Source organism: Mauremys reevesii, linkage group 10 (genome assembly GCF_016161935.1).
Source record: "Mauremys reevesii isolate NIE-2019 linkage group 10, ASM1616193v1, whole genome shotgun sequence".
Lineage (NCBI taxonomy): Eukaryota > Metazoa > Chordata > Testudines > Geoemydidae > Mauremys > Mauremys reevesii.
In genome coordinates this window covers 51275862-51289524 of record NC_052632.1, presented here as the reverse complement: position 1 = coordinate 51289524, position 13663 = coordinate 51275862, and the positions used below count along the sequence as shown (strand labels likewise).

At 55.4% G+C, this 13663-nt stretch overlaps 1 protein-coding gene across 4 annotated transcripts in view; it reads right to left on the bottom strand.

Annotated features, from left to right (window-relative positions):
- Positions 1 to 1988: 1988 nt before the first annotated feature.
- SBK1 (SH3 domain binding kinase 1) overlaps positions 1989 to 13663 on the bottom strand; it is an 80879-nt gene continuing 69204 nt past the window's right edge. For all 4 annotated transcript variants that reach the window (XM_039493104.1, XM_039493106.1, XM_039493105.1 and 1 more), the window contains 3 exons: positions 9016 to 9218; positions 7385 to 7587; positions 1989 to 4848 (listed from right to left, as the gene is read on the bottom strand). In XM_039493104.1, the coding sequence (XP_039349038.1) occupies positions 4060 to 4848; positions 7385 to 7587; positions 9016 to 9218 (1195 nt within the window). In that variant the 3' untranslated portion in view covers positions 1989 to 4059. The remainder of the gene's footprint in view (positions 4849 to 7384; positions 7588 to 9015; positions 9219 to 13663) is intronic.

The window sequence follows — 13663 nt, the reverse complement described above, 5'->3', positions numbered from 1 at the left end:
AAGTGAAGCCCCCTGTGGGATGGCAGGGACTTGTAGTCCCTGATCTCAGGCGGCAGTCCCTTTGGTGCATGCCCTTGATTGGGAAAGAGCCCATACGCCTTGCTCTTCCAGTACCCTGGGTACCCTCTGCTCAGGGCCAGAGCTGGGAGGCAGCAGAAGAGAGTCTGGAGAAGGCAGCTGACCCAACCCTGTGGGCACCTCCTGGCAGAAGCCAGGGCCCTAGACACCCCCTCAGGGCCTGGATCCAATGTTTGTGCATGGCCTAGGGCTCTGCAATGAACTGCTTCCCCAGCCCCCTCCCCCCCCCAATGCCCACAGGACCCTCTCTGGCTCTGAAGCACCCATGTGTATTAATTCGATCCCCCACCATGGCCTTGGGCTGGGCGTTCAGCCCCCTTGCTCCAGAGCCAGCCAGCCAGGCGCCCTGTGCATCCTGGGGGAGGGGGGGTGTTAGTTACTGAGTGGACCTGCTAAGGCCCTTCCCCAACTTGCCCATGGAGAAAGCAACTCTGGCCTCCAGGTCTGATTCAACAGGAGACCAGAGACGTGCTTATATCCAACCCTCCCCCTCACACACCCTCACTCATCTCTCACACACACACACCCCCCATCGCTCACACACACACCCTCCAGTCGCTCTCACAGACTCCCACCTCTCACACACACATACATGCCCATCGCTCACACACACACACCCTCCCATCTCTTGCTTACACACACACCCCCTCCCTTCTCGCTTACACACACACTCCCACCTCTCTCTCTCACACACACCCCCTCCCTTCTCGCTTACACACATACTCCCACCTCTCTCTCTCTCACACACTCTCTCTCCCCCCCACACACACACATTACCAGGGCCAGCTCCAGCGTATTTGCCGCCCTAAGCAATCAGTGGCACTTCTGTGGCAGCTCTACCACCAACTCTTCATCCTTCTGCAGCAATTCAGCAGCAGGTCCTTCCCTCCAAGAGGGACTGAGGGACCCACCGCCAAATTGCTGCCGAAGAGCCGGACGTGCCGCCCCGCACCGTTGGCTGTCCCAAGCACCTGCTTGCAGCGCTGGTGCCTGGAGCCGGCCTTGCCCATTACATGCACAAACACACATATATCTCCCAGCTCTCACCCCCCGCCTCCCCTTCCCTGCGCCCTCCCATCTCGGTGCGGCCCCGCTTGTCACAGGTCAGTCTCCCAGTACACTCTGGCAGTGCAGTTGCCATGGGCCCGCCTGTGGCACCCTGCCACTACCACAGGGCTGGGGACGTCCCACCATCCTTTGGCCACACCGGGGTTTGCAAACCTTGTCTGCCAGTGACCGAGATGGGACCAGCTGAGTCAGCAGATGCCAGTCAGCCTCCTGCAGCTGTCACAACACAGCCCAGTAATGCAGGTACGTGCGGGGGTTGATCCTACAGCTAGCGAACAGCTGAGCACAGCTGGGAGATGAAGCCCTGCTGCCATCACTGGGCTATATACAGGCTTTGGGCAGGTGGGGTGCTAGCGGGCTCCGGCATGCCAGGGAAACCCAGCCGCCTGCCCCACTCAGCATGTGGCTGTGGAAGGCTCACATTAAGAGGCAACCATGTCGGGGGGGAGGGATGGGGGGATGTCATTTCCACCTGCCTGTTCCCAAGCCACTGAAGCTACTGCCCTAGAGGTGTCTGTGCCTCCATCAAACGGCCTTGCCATGGGCATCTGTTGGCAGTGAGTGGGCTCCCAGCAGAGCCCTGGCTAGGGGAGAGCTAGCTGCAGGGTGTGACAGTGGCTGAACAGGGCTCACCATGGCACTGGTGGGGCACGGAGGGTTAGGGCTGGGAGCTGGCCAGCAGCTTGGGTGTGGACTGGGTCTAAGTGGATGCATTCTAGAGGCTAGGGCAGCTCAGCCCATCTCCCCAGGGGCCTATGGTGCAGCAGCGCCTGGCATACTAAGGACATTGCCTCCCTGCAGCCCCACTCAACCCTTCACGCCGCTCCTAGTGCAGTGCATGGTGAGTCATCCAGAGCACCCTGGACACAGGGCTCTCGCCTGCCCTGACAGCGCCACCGCCTTCCGTCTCTTCTCTGCAGCACCCCCTGCTGCCTCCAGCTTGTCATGGAAACTGGCCAGACTTTGGGGGCAGTTAATAGCTTTCCCTTCTGGCCATCACTTGGGGGTTTGGCTCCAACGCATCCATCTAAGGGATGGGTGCTATGCCAACCCCCATGCCAATGCCTACTGGTTTGCCCTGGGCAACCCCACCAGCTGGCTCTGTTTCAGGCTGGCCTCACCTGTCCCTTGTGCCTTCAACCCAGGGGCAGACGCAAGCAAGAGCCATCCAGGCCAGGAAGCAGGTGCCAGGCCAAGCCCCTCAGGGGTATCTGTGAGCACCCCTTCCCAGGCCCCTGCCTGCCATCCAAGCCCCAGCCCATACGGCCTAGCACTGCATGCTGATGAGAGCCTAACCACTGCAGCCACCAGAAACTCCACGGAACAGGTGATCCGGAGCCTGACGGCAGCTCTCCTGCTGCCCACGTCCCTCCAGTTAAGACCAAACGGGTTAGGTCTCCACTCCTCACAAGGCATCATGTGCTATGCCCCCTTGCTCCCCATATGGGTCCCAGTGCCCAGCTGGCCCACTGGGGTCAGGGACAGGGGGAGGCTGTTCCCTGGGAAGGGTGATCATGACAACAGCCGGGCCCAGCCAGCTCGACACACACTGACACATGGAACACACCGACATTTGCTACATTTAGCGCTTGCTTCCCCCACTGGCACAGAGGGGAGTGTCCTCAGGATCCCTCAGCAAGGAGGGGAGCAGCAGGAGCTGGGGCTGCCCGACTCCCCACCCCTGGGGGACGTGCCCTGGACATGGCTGGGCTCAGGCTGTCAGAGAACTGGACCTGAGGACACCCCCTTTACAGACAGGCCAGTGGCTCAACCAGGCTTACTGGCTTCTGCTTTATCTCCTGCTCCCCATCACAGACAGCCCTCCAACCAGGATGGCAGTGGGGGATGGGGCAGAACCATAGCCTGCTTGCTATTAAACAGGCTGGTGCACGCTGCCCCCCCAATCTCTCCAAAGGCCTCCTCCACAGACTGGGCTCATGAGCCTTCCACCCAACCCCCCGGAGTCCGCCCCGCCAGCCCCCACTCCAGGGAAATCACAGGAGAGTCGCCGGGCCTGAGCACGGACACAAAGAGCCAACAAAAGAGTGACAGCAGGCAGTGCTGGAGGGCAGTGCTGCTGCAGTGCCCGCTGGGAGGGTGCTGGCCCCACGCTCTCTCACAGGGATCCTCTAGCAAGATCCAGAGTCCCAGCACCCACCCTGCCCCAGGGGACAATGCACCAGTTTACATACCAAGCCTTGACAGTGATACGGGCCCCCCATGGCCCCCAGAGCCCCACGCCTGCTGCAGCCTTGTTGCTTATTAACTACAAACCACCCATCACTGGCAGCCCCACCCCATCCAATCCCCCAACCCCCTGACACGCCTGATGGTTGTGACATCCCTGCTGAGCCCCTGCTGCCCGCAAGACGGCCACCCATCCGTGTGTCCAAGACTCGGTGCCGATTTCCTCCTCCCTGCACCCCTGTGGCTTCCCGCTCTCATCCCTGTGAAAGTCCCTGCCCACCCCCAACAATGGGAGGAGCCTCAGCACTCCTCCCAGGCCCCACTGACAAAGCAGGGGCACAGTGCAGAGTGTCAGGGGAAAGAGCCTCCAACCCCAATCATGGAAGACGTGAGGGGGAGGGGCCGCCATGCCACACATGGTCCTTCCCAGCCACCAAGCCGGGGCCTTTCTGCCTGGCTCTGTGTCTGCACTCTGGCCTTTCCTCCAGGGTTTAGCTGTACGTCGCATCCTCAGTATCAGTGAGTACTAGCAGTGTGAGTATTTTTTGCTTTGGGAGACACGGCTCCTGGTCCCTTTTCACACAAAAAGGAATCCCCTCTGCCCCCCTTGACCCCCATTCACCAGTGGGGCAGGGAGGCAGGGGTGCTGACATCATCGTTGCAGGCTGTATGGAGCAGAGCCGTGTCGCGAGGACCAGCTGTCCCCTCATTCCCACTGAGCCCTCATCAGACACAAATCTCTATTGCTGTGGCCAGGACCATCTGCCCTTTGCCTTTGTCCTGCCGCCCGTCCGTCCGGCTAGCTCCCCCGGGGGAGGGCAGGCCTGGCTCGGAGGCAGAGAGCCGGGGGCCACTGCCTTCTGTCAGGATGGTTCTCTTGAGCGGGGTAGGGGTGCAGGAGCTGGGCGTCTCATGGCGGTGGGGGCCGGCAGAGAGCTTATCTCCAGCATGCTTGCGGGAGCGGTAGGAGGGCCGGCGGCGCACCTCTGACATCAGATCATACTTGATGAAGTAGAAGACCTCCTTGACGGGGCAGCGCTTCTCAGGGTCCAGGGCCAGGAGACGCTGGAACATGCGCAGGGCGCTGTCTGTGAAGCGCCGCCACTGGGATGGCAGGCCTGCCAGGCGCCCCTTCTGCCACCGCACAAACTCCTCAAAGAAGGTGTCCGAGGCAGAGGCTGCCTCCCAGGGGAAGTTGCCAGTCAGGACGCAGAAGATGAGCACCCCAAAGGCCCACACGTCAATGCTGGTGTCCACGGCGAAGCCTTCGGCCCGGCCGGCCTGGCACACCTCAGGCGCCGTGTAGGGTATGGTGCCACTGATGCGCTTCACCCGGCAGCCCACCTTGCGGGTCATGCCGAAGTCAGCCAGCTTCACCCGGCGGCAGTCGCGGTCAAAGAGCAGCACGTTCTCCGGCTTGATGTCCCGGTGCACCAAGTTCTTGCTGTGCATGTAGTCCAGGGCCAGACCCAGCTGCTGCACGCAGCGCTTCACCATGTCCTCGGGGAGGCCCACCTATAAGGGTAGACACAGCGCATCAGCACCGGGCATGGGGATGAGGGGTGGGGGGTCACACGTGGAGTCAGACAGGCAGGCACTGGGGGTTAAGCCACAGAACAACAGAAGCAAATGGATTAACACAGGTTGGCTCTCCTGGGGACTGTCCCTGACTGCCAGGCTGCTCACAAGGTGTATGGGACCCATCACAGACATGTCCTGTTGGCACATTTCAGGTCACACAAAGACTCTCCCCTTAGGAGCTTGAATTAAGGAGGTCCTACTATAATTCCTTTATCAGAGCTTAAGCTCCTCCTTCCCCAGGCCTCCATGTGCCCTCACACAGATGGAAGTGTGTCACTCCGAAATGGCACATGCCCCATGCTCCTGGTTACTACTCAATCAGCTGTTTCACAGAATTGCCCGGTACAGGAGGTGCTGGGAGGGAGGGGGTGGAGTAGGGATGGGGCATGCTGGAGGGAGAGGGCGAACTGGGTGGGAAGAGGCGGGGGCGGGAAGAGGTGGGGTGGAGGTGGAGGCTTGGGGGAAGGGGTGGGATGGGAGCAGGGTCTGGGGTGGAGTGAGGGGGTTGAGCATCCCCCGGACCCGGAGGAAGCTGGCTGAGAAGAGCGATGGAGCTAGAGGGGCTGGTTGAGGAGGCGAGATGAAGGGTGCTTGGCCGAGGCGGTGTGAAAGGGAGGAAAGGAGGTCGTGGTGTCCATGTGAGAGCAGGGAGAGGAATTGCTTAAGGTGCTTTGGGGTTGGGCAGGGTAAGAGGAAGGAGACTGACAAAAGGGAAGTCTAGGCTGAGCTTCAGGAGAAATATCTAAGGCGGAGCGGTCCAGGGAGACATACAATAAGCTCCCAAGGGAAGTGGTGGCAGCTCCATTTAGCATGGGCCAAGGTCCTGGAGAACAACCCAACACTGGCCCCTGAGTGGGGAGGGGATGGACTAGGTGACCTAAAAGGCCTTCTCCACCTCTAGTGTCTCTCATGGCAGCGTTGCCTCGGGTCCCTATCCATGTGCAACACAGAAGCTGGGTGGAAATTTGGAAACTGACACCATCCTGAAATGGCAGCCAACAAACTGTCTCCCTCCCTCCCTCCCTCCCACACACCAAGGGTTTGAGGGGGCGATCAGGCGGCTGGGTGAGAACTGCCAGCCACTGGGCAGGGCTGGGGATACAGTTCCCCTTCTTTTCCAGGGGGCAAGGTCTTTACCCCTCACGACCACCTTGGAGACCAGAGCAGGCCTGGTGGAACCAGTCCCGAACCCATCCCACAGGAGAGATCTTAGCCAGAGCCCAGGCTAGTCTGAATCCTGGGCCAATGGCAGACACCAACGCCAGCCTCCCAAAGATCAAACTGGTGAGGGGCACACAGGAGCTAGAATTTCCTGTGTCACAAAGGAGAGGGCATTTCAAGGACTCACCCCCCCAGACACACACACACACTGTCTCTTGTCTTTGCTACAGCACCCGCTGAAGCTGTATAATCACATTTTCCTTTATCCGCTTTACATTACGATTTCATTACACTTCCAATTCAATTATGTCTAATTATATTTGGGGAGATCTCTTTCTCCTCTTTGGTCATCCTTTCTCCTTGGTTCTCTCTCAGTTCTGTCTGCTTATTCCTCCTCTCCCCCCTCACCTTGTTCATTCAGTGCAGAGAGGGGAAATGGTTTATGATCAGAGCAAGCAGCACTGTGTGTCCCTTTGGGCTAGCTCGCCCCAGGAGACGGCTATGAACCCCTGGTCACTGTTGAACGCCCCCCCTGCTTTTGTAAGGATAATGAATCATAGTCATTAATTTCTTATTTTCATCTAGCATCTTTCAGGATCCCAAAGCACTTTGCAAATGGTGGAGACAAGAATCACTTCACCTACCACTGAAATGCAGCCCCCTCTGGGGTGGGACATGCCAGCAGAGTAACAGCGCACAGCATCACTAGGCAAAGGTTTAGGACAGGAAGTGATGCATAATGCACCCAGTTGCAACTGCATGGCAAACATAAGCAGGAAGGTTGTAGTGACCCCAGTTAGTATTTAACAGCCCTGCTCTTGTGAAAATTGCTACAGGCTCATTAACAGGACACAATTGTCTCATCTGAAGGCATGCTGTCCCCAGGGGTGAGGTCTGATTGCAGAGTCGGGGGGAAGAGCACCACCTACTGAACACCCTGTATATGCGGGAGCCACTAACACCCGAGATGCTACCAAGTCAGAGCTCTCCACTCACTCTCACCTTGCCCAGGTGTACAGGAACCCACAAGGTGCTAGCAAGAGGAGAGTCAGACCCAGGCGCTCTCATACAGGAATGTCAGGGCTTTCCTGTGGCGGTATCGCACTCAGGCACCTGCCAGGCCTGCGCCTTGTATGCTGACTCCAGTCAGCACCCTTGCTTAGCACACGAGATCACAGCTGGAGGACAGAGTCTGCCTTTAGGTCTCAGAGTAGCAGAAGTGGGATGGGGGTCAATAGGGAAGAAGGTCTTCTCGTGTAGGAAAGGGGTTTATTGTGCAGGGGAGCTGGGGCAGCTTCCTAGCCGGTACCTGTGGAGGGATGATGTCAAAGAGGTCCCCGCCAGGCGCGTACTCCTGAGCGAAGACGTAGCAATCCTCAGTCTCAAAGACCACGTCGAAGACCTTGATGATGAAGGGGCTGGAGGAGAGCGTGTTGGTGATGCTGAACTCCCGCAAGAAGTTCTTCAGCTTCGTCTTGCTCTTGTTCACGAACTTCAACGCCATTTTGGTGCCTACAGGGCAAAAGGCTCAGGAGAAGGCTCAGCAACATAGGACTCCTCCCAGACCAGTGGGGAGGTTGCGGCGGACACAACGCTCTCCCGAGAGCTCCCAAAGTCATGGCCCCCGGCTCAGGCACCACCCATCCTAGCAGTGTGGTCCCAGCAGGTGCTGCTCTCCGTACCAACCCAGCTCTACATGGCTCTTGTCAGGGCCAGGCCCACATCCACTAGACCTCTGGAGAGGCATGTGCGGGAGACATTGGCCTTTGAGCACAAGGATTGAGATTTTCCTGTCCCTTGAGCATTTTCAAGATTTTAAAAAATATTCCCATCCCAAATCAGAACAAAGAGTTGAAATTTCAAAAAAATGTGCAAACTGAAAATCTGGAGAAAAAATTGATTCAGGTCAGTGGAATTGTTTCATTTCCATTTTCTCAATTTTTTCAATATTTGTTTAACTCTCATTAGCTTAAATTTCTAAACAAAAAGTCATTTTGAACCAGAAAAGTGGAATTTTTCATGTCGAATTTTAAACTCTTTTTTTCAAAAACGTTTTGAGTGGAGAAGTTCATCGACGATGCCCCTTTCCCAGGAAACGTATCCATTTGGATGAAAAACATTTCATTGAAAAATTCCTGACCAGTTCTGCTGGGGCCAGTAGCTGGGCAGGGACACTAACAGGAGCATCTGGCATCCTCCCCAAAGGGCTTTGCCCCCCCAGAACTACAGAACAGCCTCAAAGCAGCAAGCCTGGTCCATCGGGAGCTGTACAGAAGGGACCGCCACAGCCTCAGCACACCATGGAGACCTCCACACCTATCCTGTCAGTTCACCGGGGGCAGAGGACTGTGGGCGTGCCAGAGAATAGCCAGTGGAATGGCACACAGAGTGGATCCCTGTGGCCACAGGCCCTGGTAAGAGGCAAGCAACAGGCCATACCTGCTACTCTCCCAGTAGCTGGATGCCCCCTGGCTGTGGGTTGGGGAGTGCACCCCTCATGCCAGTGCAGTTTCTGCAAGCAAAACCCTTTGACTTAGACTGGGGACGTGGTGATAACAAGCCGAGATCCGGCCTGCTTCAGGGGTCCCTGTCTGAGCAACTCCTGACTCCCCCATGAGCTGAACCCAAGCCGGGGTACAGCAGCCTGACACTTCCTGCAGCTGGCGTGGCTGGAAATACCCCGAGGTGAGCCACTCCCGGTGGGCATCAGTCAGCCTGCAGCAGACAGGCACCAAGCCAAACAAGAGGGACAAGAATCTTAGTGCTCCCTGACCTGCTAACAGGTCTGGGCTGAACCTCAGATGGCTGCTCGGTTCCTCCACCCCAGCTGTCTCTCCCCTCCCCGTCCAGCTGCTCCCAGCCCATGGCTCGCTGAGTTGCCAACAAGCCCTGCCTGCCCAAATGCCCAGGCCTGGCCGCTAGGAGCCGAGCTGGCCTCACCTGTGCTTTTGTGGGACACCAGGTCCACCTTGCCGTAGGTGCCCTTGCCGAGTTCGCGGATGAGGTCATAGTGCTTGTTGATGTCAGTGCCAGAGAGGGTGCGGATGGCCAGCGATTGCATGTCCTCGGTGATCAGGGGCACTCCGCAGCAGGCCAGCTTGCGCGACGGCTCCTGCTCGATCGAGCCAGCACTCATCGTCGCACTGCAAGGCAGAGATGTGGTCAGGGGCATCGCCATATGCTGCTACGCCTGGGGGCCTGCCATGCACACTGCCTGGCCCTCAGCCAAGCACTTGCTGTCATGTGTGGGGAGCCTTGCCCACGGAGCCTCATGAACCACTAGGGGAGTCCTTTGGGGTCTGGGGAGGGCTGCAGGGGCACAGAGACCCACTGTGCTGGATAATTTCCCATCCACATTGCAGTCCTGGACTTTGTACAGAATTGTACATCCTGAGCACTAGGAGATCTGGGTGTGGAAGAAGAGCTAAGTATCATTCTAGCATTTGCTATACAATCTCTGTTGGGGCGAAGGGCAGTGGAGGGAGACGCCCGGTGCTGGGGAGGAGGGCAGGCTAGCAAGGTGGATTTCTAAGGGGCCCACATACCAAAGGATCTAGACACCAGGAGAAAGTTACAGCTCTGCTGCTTGTCATTTGGGTTAGCTGTCATTGCCAATTCTTTAGTCTTCCCATAACACCGCATTACCCTCACCCCGGCAGAGAGGATCCAGATGCCAGCAGCACACAGCAAAAAACAAGATGCTGTTACTTATCCCCATGAAACTAGCGACATTTCTGTTCTGAAAGCAAGTCAGGGCACGGAGGCACTCTCTCCCCGCCATTCACACTCTCAGACAATTTCTATGGGGGGCTGGTTCAGGCAGGATTCAGGCAGATGCAGTTGGTGCTTGCCAGGATCTGAAATCCAGGAGATCCTGGGTTATAAACGGGGAGCCTTTGCGCAGCAGCAAATGCACGATGAAGGCCAGCTGGTGCGTGGAGTTTTAAAGAGCAAAACCCCCCGGCTGTGCCAACGGGTTTTCATTCACAGAAAGATAGGACCTGATTATGTAGAGAAGTGCCTCCAACACAATCCTAATCCCTTCCCCTAGGACAGCTGGTACTGCCTATGATCTCATAGCACCGGACAAAGAGACACTAATTAAGCCTCACGTCACCCCTCCGAAGCAGGATAGGATTTTTTATCCCCCTTCTGCACATGGGGAAACCGAGGCACAGAGCAGTGATGTAAACTGCCTTGATTCATACAGCAAGGGTGAGGCAGAGAACCAGACTGCCCAGCTTCCAGGCCTGTGCTCATACCACTAGGCCATCCTGCCTCACAGCATTAAATACTCAAATCATCTACAATGATTCTCTCACCAGCTTGAGTGTAGCAAGGACTAGGGTTGATGTGCTGCAGACTTTGGATGCTATGGTGTGCTTCCTATAAAGGAAAATAGTCTGTGCCCCCTCCCCCAGACCTTCCCCCTCCACACACACTGTGCTGCTGCTGCTACAGGAGACATCAATCAGCCACTGCAAGGCCAGCTGTGTAGCTTATGGCCCATCTGTATACAATGTGACAAAGCTGCTTTCTCAGTTTGCTGGCTGGCTTAGGGATTTGATAATGGGCTGCAGAATTTTTCACTACTAGGTTACTGGTTCAAATCCAGCCCAGATCTGTGCTTATCCCGTGAAATGGTTGAGGAGGGGTCTCCGCCACTTCCTCCCATATCACAAAAACGCCACTGATGCCCCCTTCTTGGTGGTCTCCAAAGGTTAAATGAGGACTGAGGAGGGAGGTACTGCCTGGCCCGAGCAGCAGGTACGGGGTGGTTTGCGGAGAGGGTTGTACAGGGAACCCTCTGTGCAGGGAAAAGGCCTGGGTAGGGATCGTCCAATTATGGAAGTCAACAAATGGCTACGCAGGTGGTGTCGGAGAGAAGGCTTTGGATTCTTCGACCATGGGATGGTGTTCCAAGAAGGAGGATTGCTAGGCAGAGATGGGCTCCACCTCCCGAAGAGAGGGAAGAGCATCTTTGCAAGCAGGCTGGCTAACCTAGTGAGGAGGGCTTTAAACTAGGTTCACCGGGGGAAGGAGACCAAAGCCCTGAGGTAAGTGGGGAAATGGGATACCGGGAGGAAACACGAGCAGGCGAGTGCAAGAGGGGAGGACTCCTGTCTCGGACCGATAAAGCGGGACAATCGGCGAGTTATCTTAAGTGCCTATACACAAATGCAAGAAGCATAGGAAACAAGCAGGGAGAACTAGAAGTCCTGGCACAGTCAAGGAACTATGATGTGATTGGAATAACAGAGACTTGGTGAGATAACTCACATGACTGGAGTACTGTCATGGATGGATATAAACTGTTCAGGAAGAACAGGCAGGGCAGAAAAGGTGGGGGAGTTGCATTGTATGTAAGAGAGCAGTATGACTGCTCAGAGCTCCAGTATGAAACTGCAGAAAAACCTGAGAGTCTCTGGATTAAGTTTAGAAGTGTGAGCAACAAGGGTGATGTCGTGGTGGGAGTCTGCTATAGCCCACCAGACCAGGGAGATGAGGGGGACGAGGCTTTCTTCCAGCAACTAGCAGAAGTTACTAGATCACAGGCCCTGGTTCTCATGGGAGACTTTAAATCACCCTGATATCTGCTGGGAGAGCAATACAGCGGTGCACAGACAATCCAGGAAGTTTTTGGAAAGTGTAGGGGACAATTTCCTGGTCCAAGTGCTGGAGGAACCAACTAGGGGAAAAGCTCTTCTTGACCTGCTGCTCACAAACAGGGAAGAATTAGTAGGGGAAGCAAAAGTGGATGGGAACCTGGGAGGCAGTGACCATGAGATGGTCGAGTTCAGGATCCTGACACAGGGAAAAAGGGAGAGCAGCAGAATACGGACCCTGGACTTCAGAAAAGCAGACTTTGACTCCCTCAGGGAGCTGATGGGCAGGATCCCCTGGGAAAATAACATGAGGGGGAAAGGAGTCCAGGAGAGCTGGCTGTATTTTAAAGAATCCTTATTGAGGTTGCAGGAACAAACCATCCCGATGTGTAGAAAGAATAGTTAATATGGCAGGCGACCAGGTTGGCTTAACAGTGAAATCCTTGCTGATCTTAAATGCAAAAAAAGAAGCTTACAAGAAGTGGAAGATTGGACAAATGACCAAGGAGGAGTATAAAAATATTGTTCAGGCATGCAGGAGTGAAATCAGGAAGGCCAAATCATACTTGGAGTTGCAGCTAGCAAGAGTAACAAGAAGGATTTCTTCAGGTACGTTAGCAACAAGAAGAAAGTCAAGGAAAGTGTGGGCCCCTTACTGAATGAGGGAGGCAACCTAGTGACAGAGGATGTAGAAAAAGCTAATGTACTCAATGATTTTTTTGCCTCTGTCTTCACAAACAAGGTCAGCTCCCAGACTGCTGCACTGGGCAGCACAGCATGGGGAGAAGGTGACCAGCCCTCTGTGGAGAAAGAAGTGGTTCCGGACTATTTAGAAAAACTGGACGAGCACAAGTCCATGGGGCCGGATGCGCTGCATCCGAGGGTGCTAAAGGAGTTGGCAGATGTGATTGCAGAGCCGTTGGCCATTATCTTTGAAAACTCATGGTGAATGAGGGAGGTTCCGGATGACTGGAAAAAGGCTACTGTAGTGCCCATCTTTAAAAAAGGGAAAAAGGAGGATCCGGGGAACTACAGGCCAGTCAGCCTCACCTCAGTCCCTGGAAAAATCACGGAGCAGGTCCTCAAGGAATCAATTCTGAAGCACTTAGAGGAGAGGAAAGTGATCAGGAACAGTCAGCGTGGATTCACCAAGGGCAAGTCAGGCCTGACTAACCTAATTGCCTTCTATGAGGAGATAACTGGCTCTGTGGATGAGGGGAAAGCAGTGGATGTGTTATTCCTTGACTTTAGCAAAGCTTTTAATATGGTCTCCCACAGTATTCTTGCCAACAAGTTAAAGAAGTATGGGCTGGATGATTGGACTATAAGATGGATAGAAAGCTGGCTAGATTGTTGGGCTCAGCAGGTAGTGATCAATGGCTCCATGTCTAGTTGGCAGCCGGTTTCAAGTGGAGTGCCCCAAGGGTCAGTCCTGGGGCCGGTATTGTTCAATATCTTCATTAATGATCTGGAGGATGGCGTGAACTGCACTCTCAGCAAGTTTGCAGATGACACTAAACTGGGAGTAGATACGCTGGAGGGTAGGGATAGGATACAGAGAGACCTAGACAAATTAGAGGATTGGGCCAAAAGAAACCTGATGAGGTTCAGCAAGGACAAGTGCAGAGTCCTGCACTTAGGACGGAAGAATCCCATGCACTGCTACAGACTAGGGACCGAATGGCTAGGCAGCAGTTCTGCAGAAAAGGACCTAGGGGTTACAGTGGACGAGAAGCTGGATATGAGTCAACAATGTGCCCTTGTTGCCAAGAAGGCTAACAGCATTTTGGGCTGTATAAGTAGGGGCATTGCAAGCAGATCGAGGGATGTGATCATTCCCCTCTATTCGACATTGGTAAGACCTCCTCTGGAGTACTGAGTCCAGTTTTGGGCCCCACACTACAAGAAGGATGTGGAAAAATTGGAAAGAGTCCAGCGGAGGGCAACAAAAATGATTAGGGGGCTGGAGCACATGACTTATG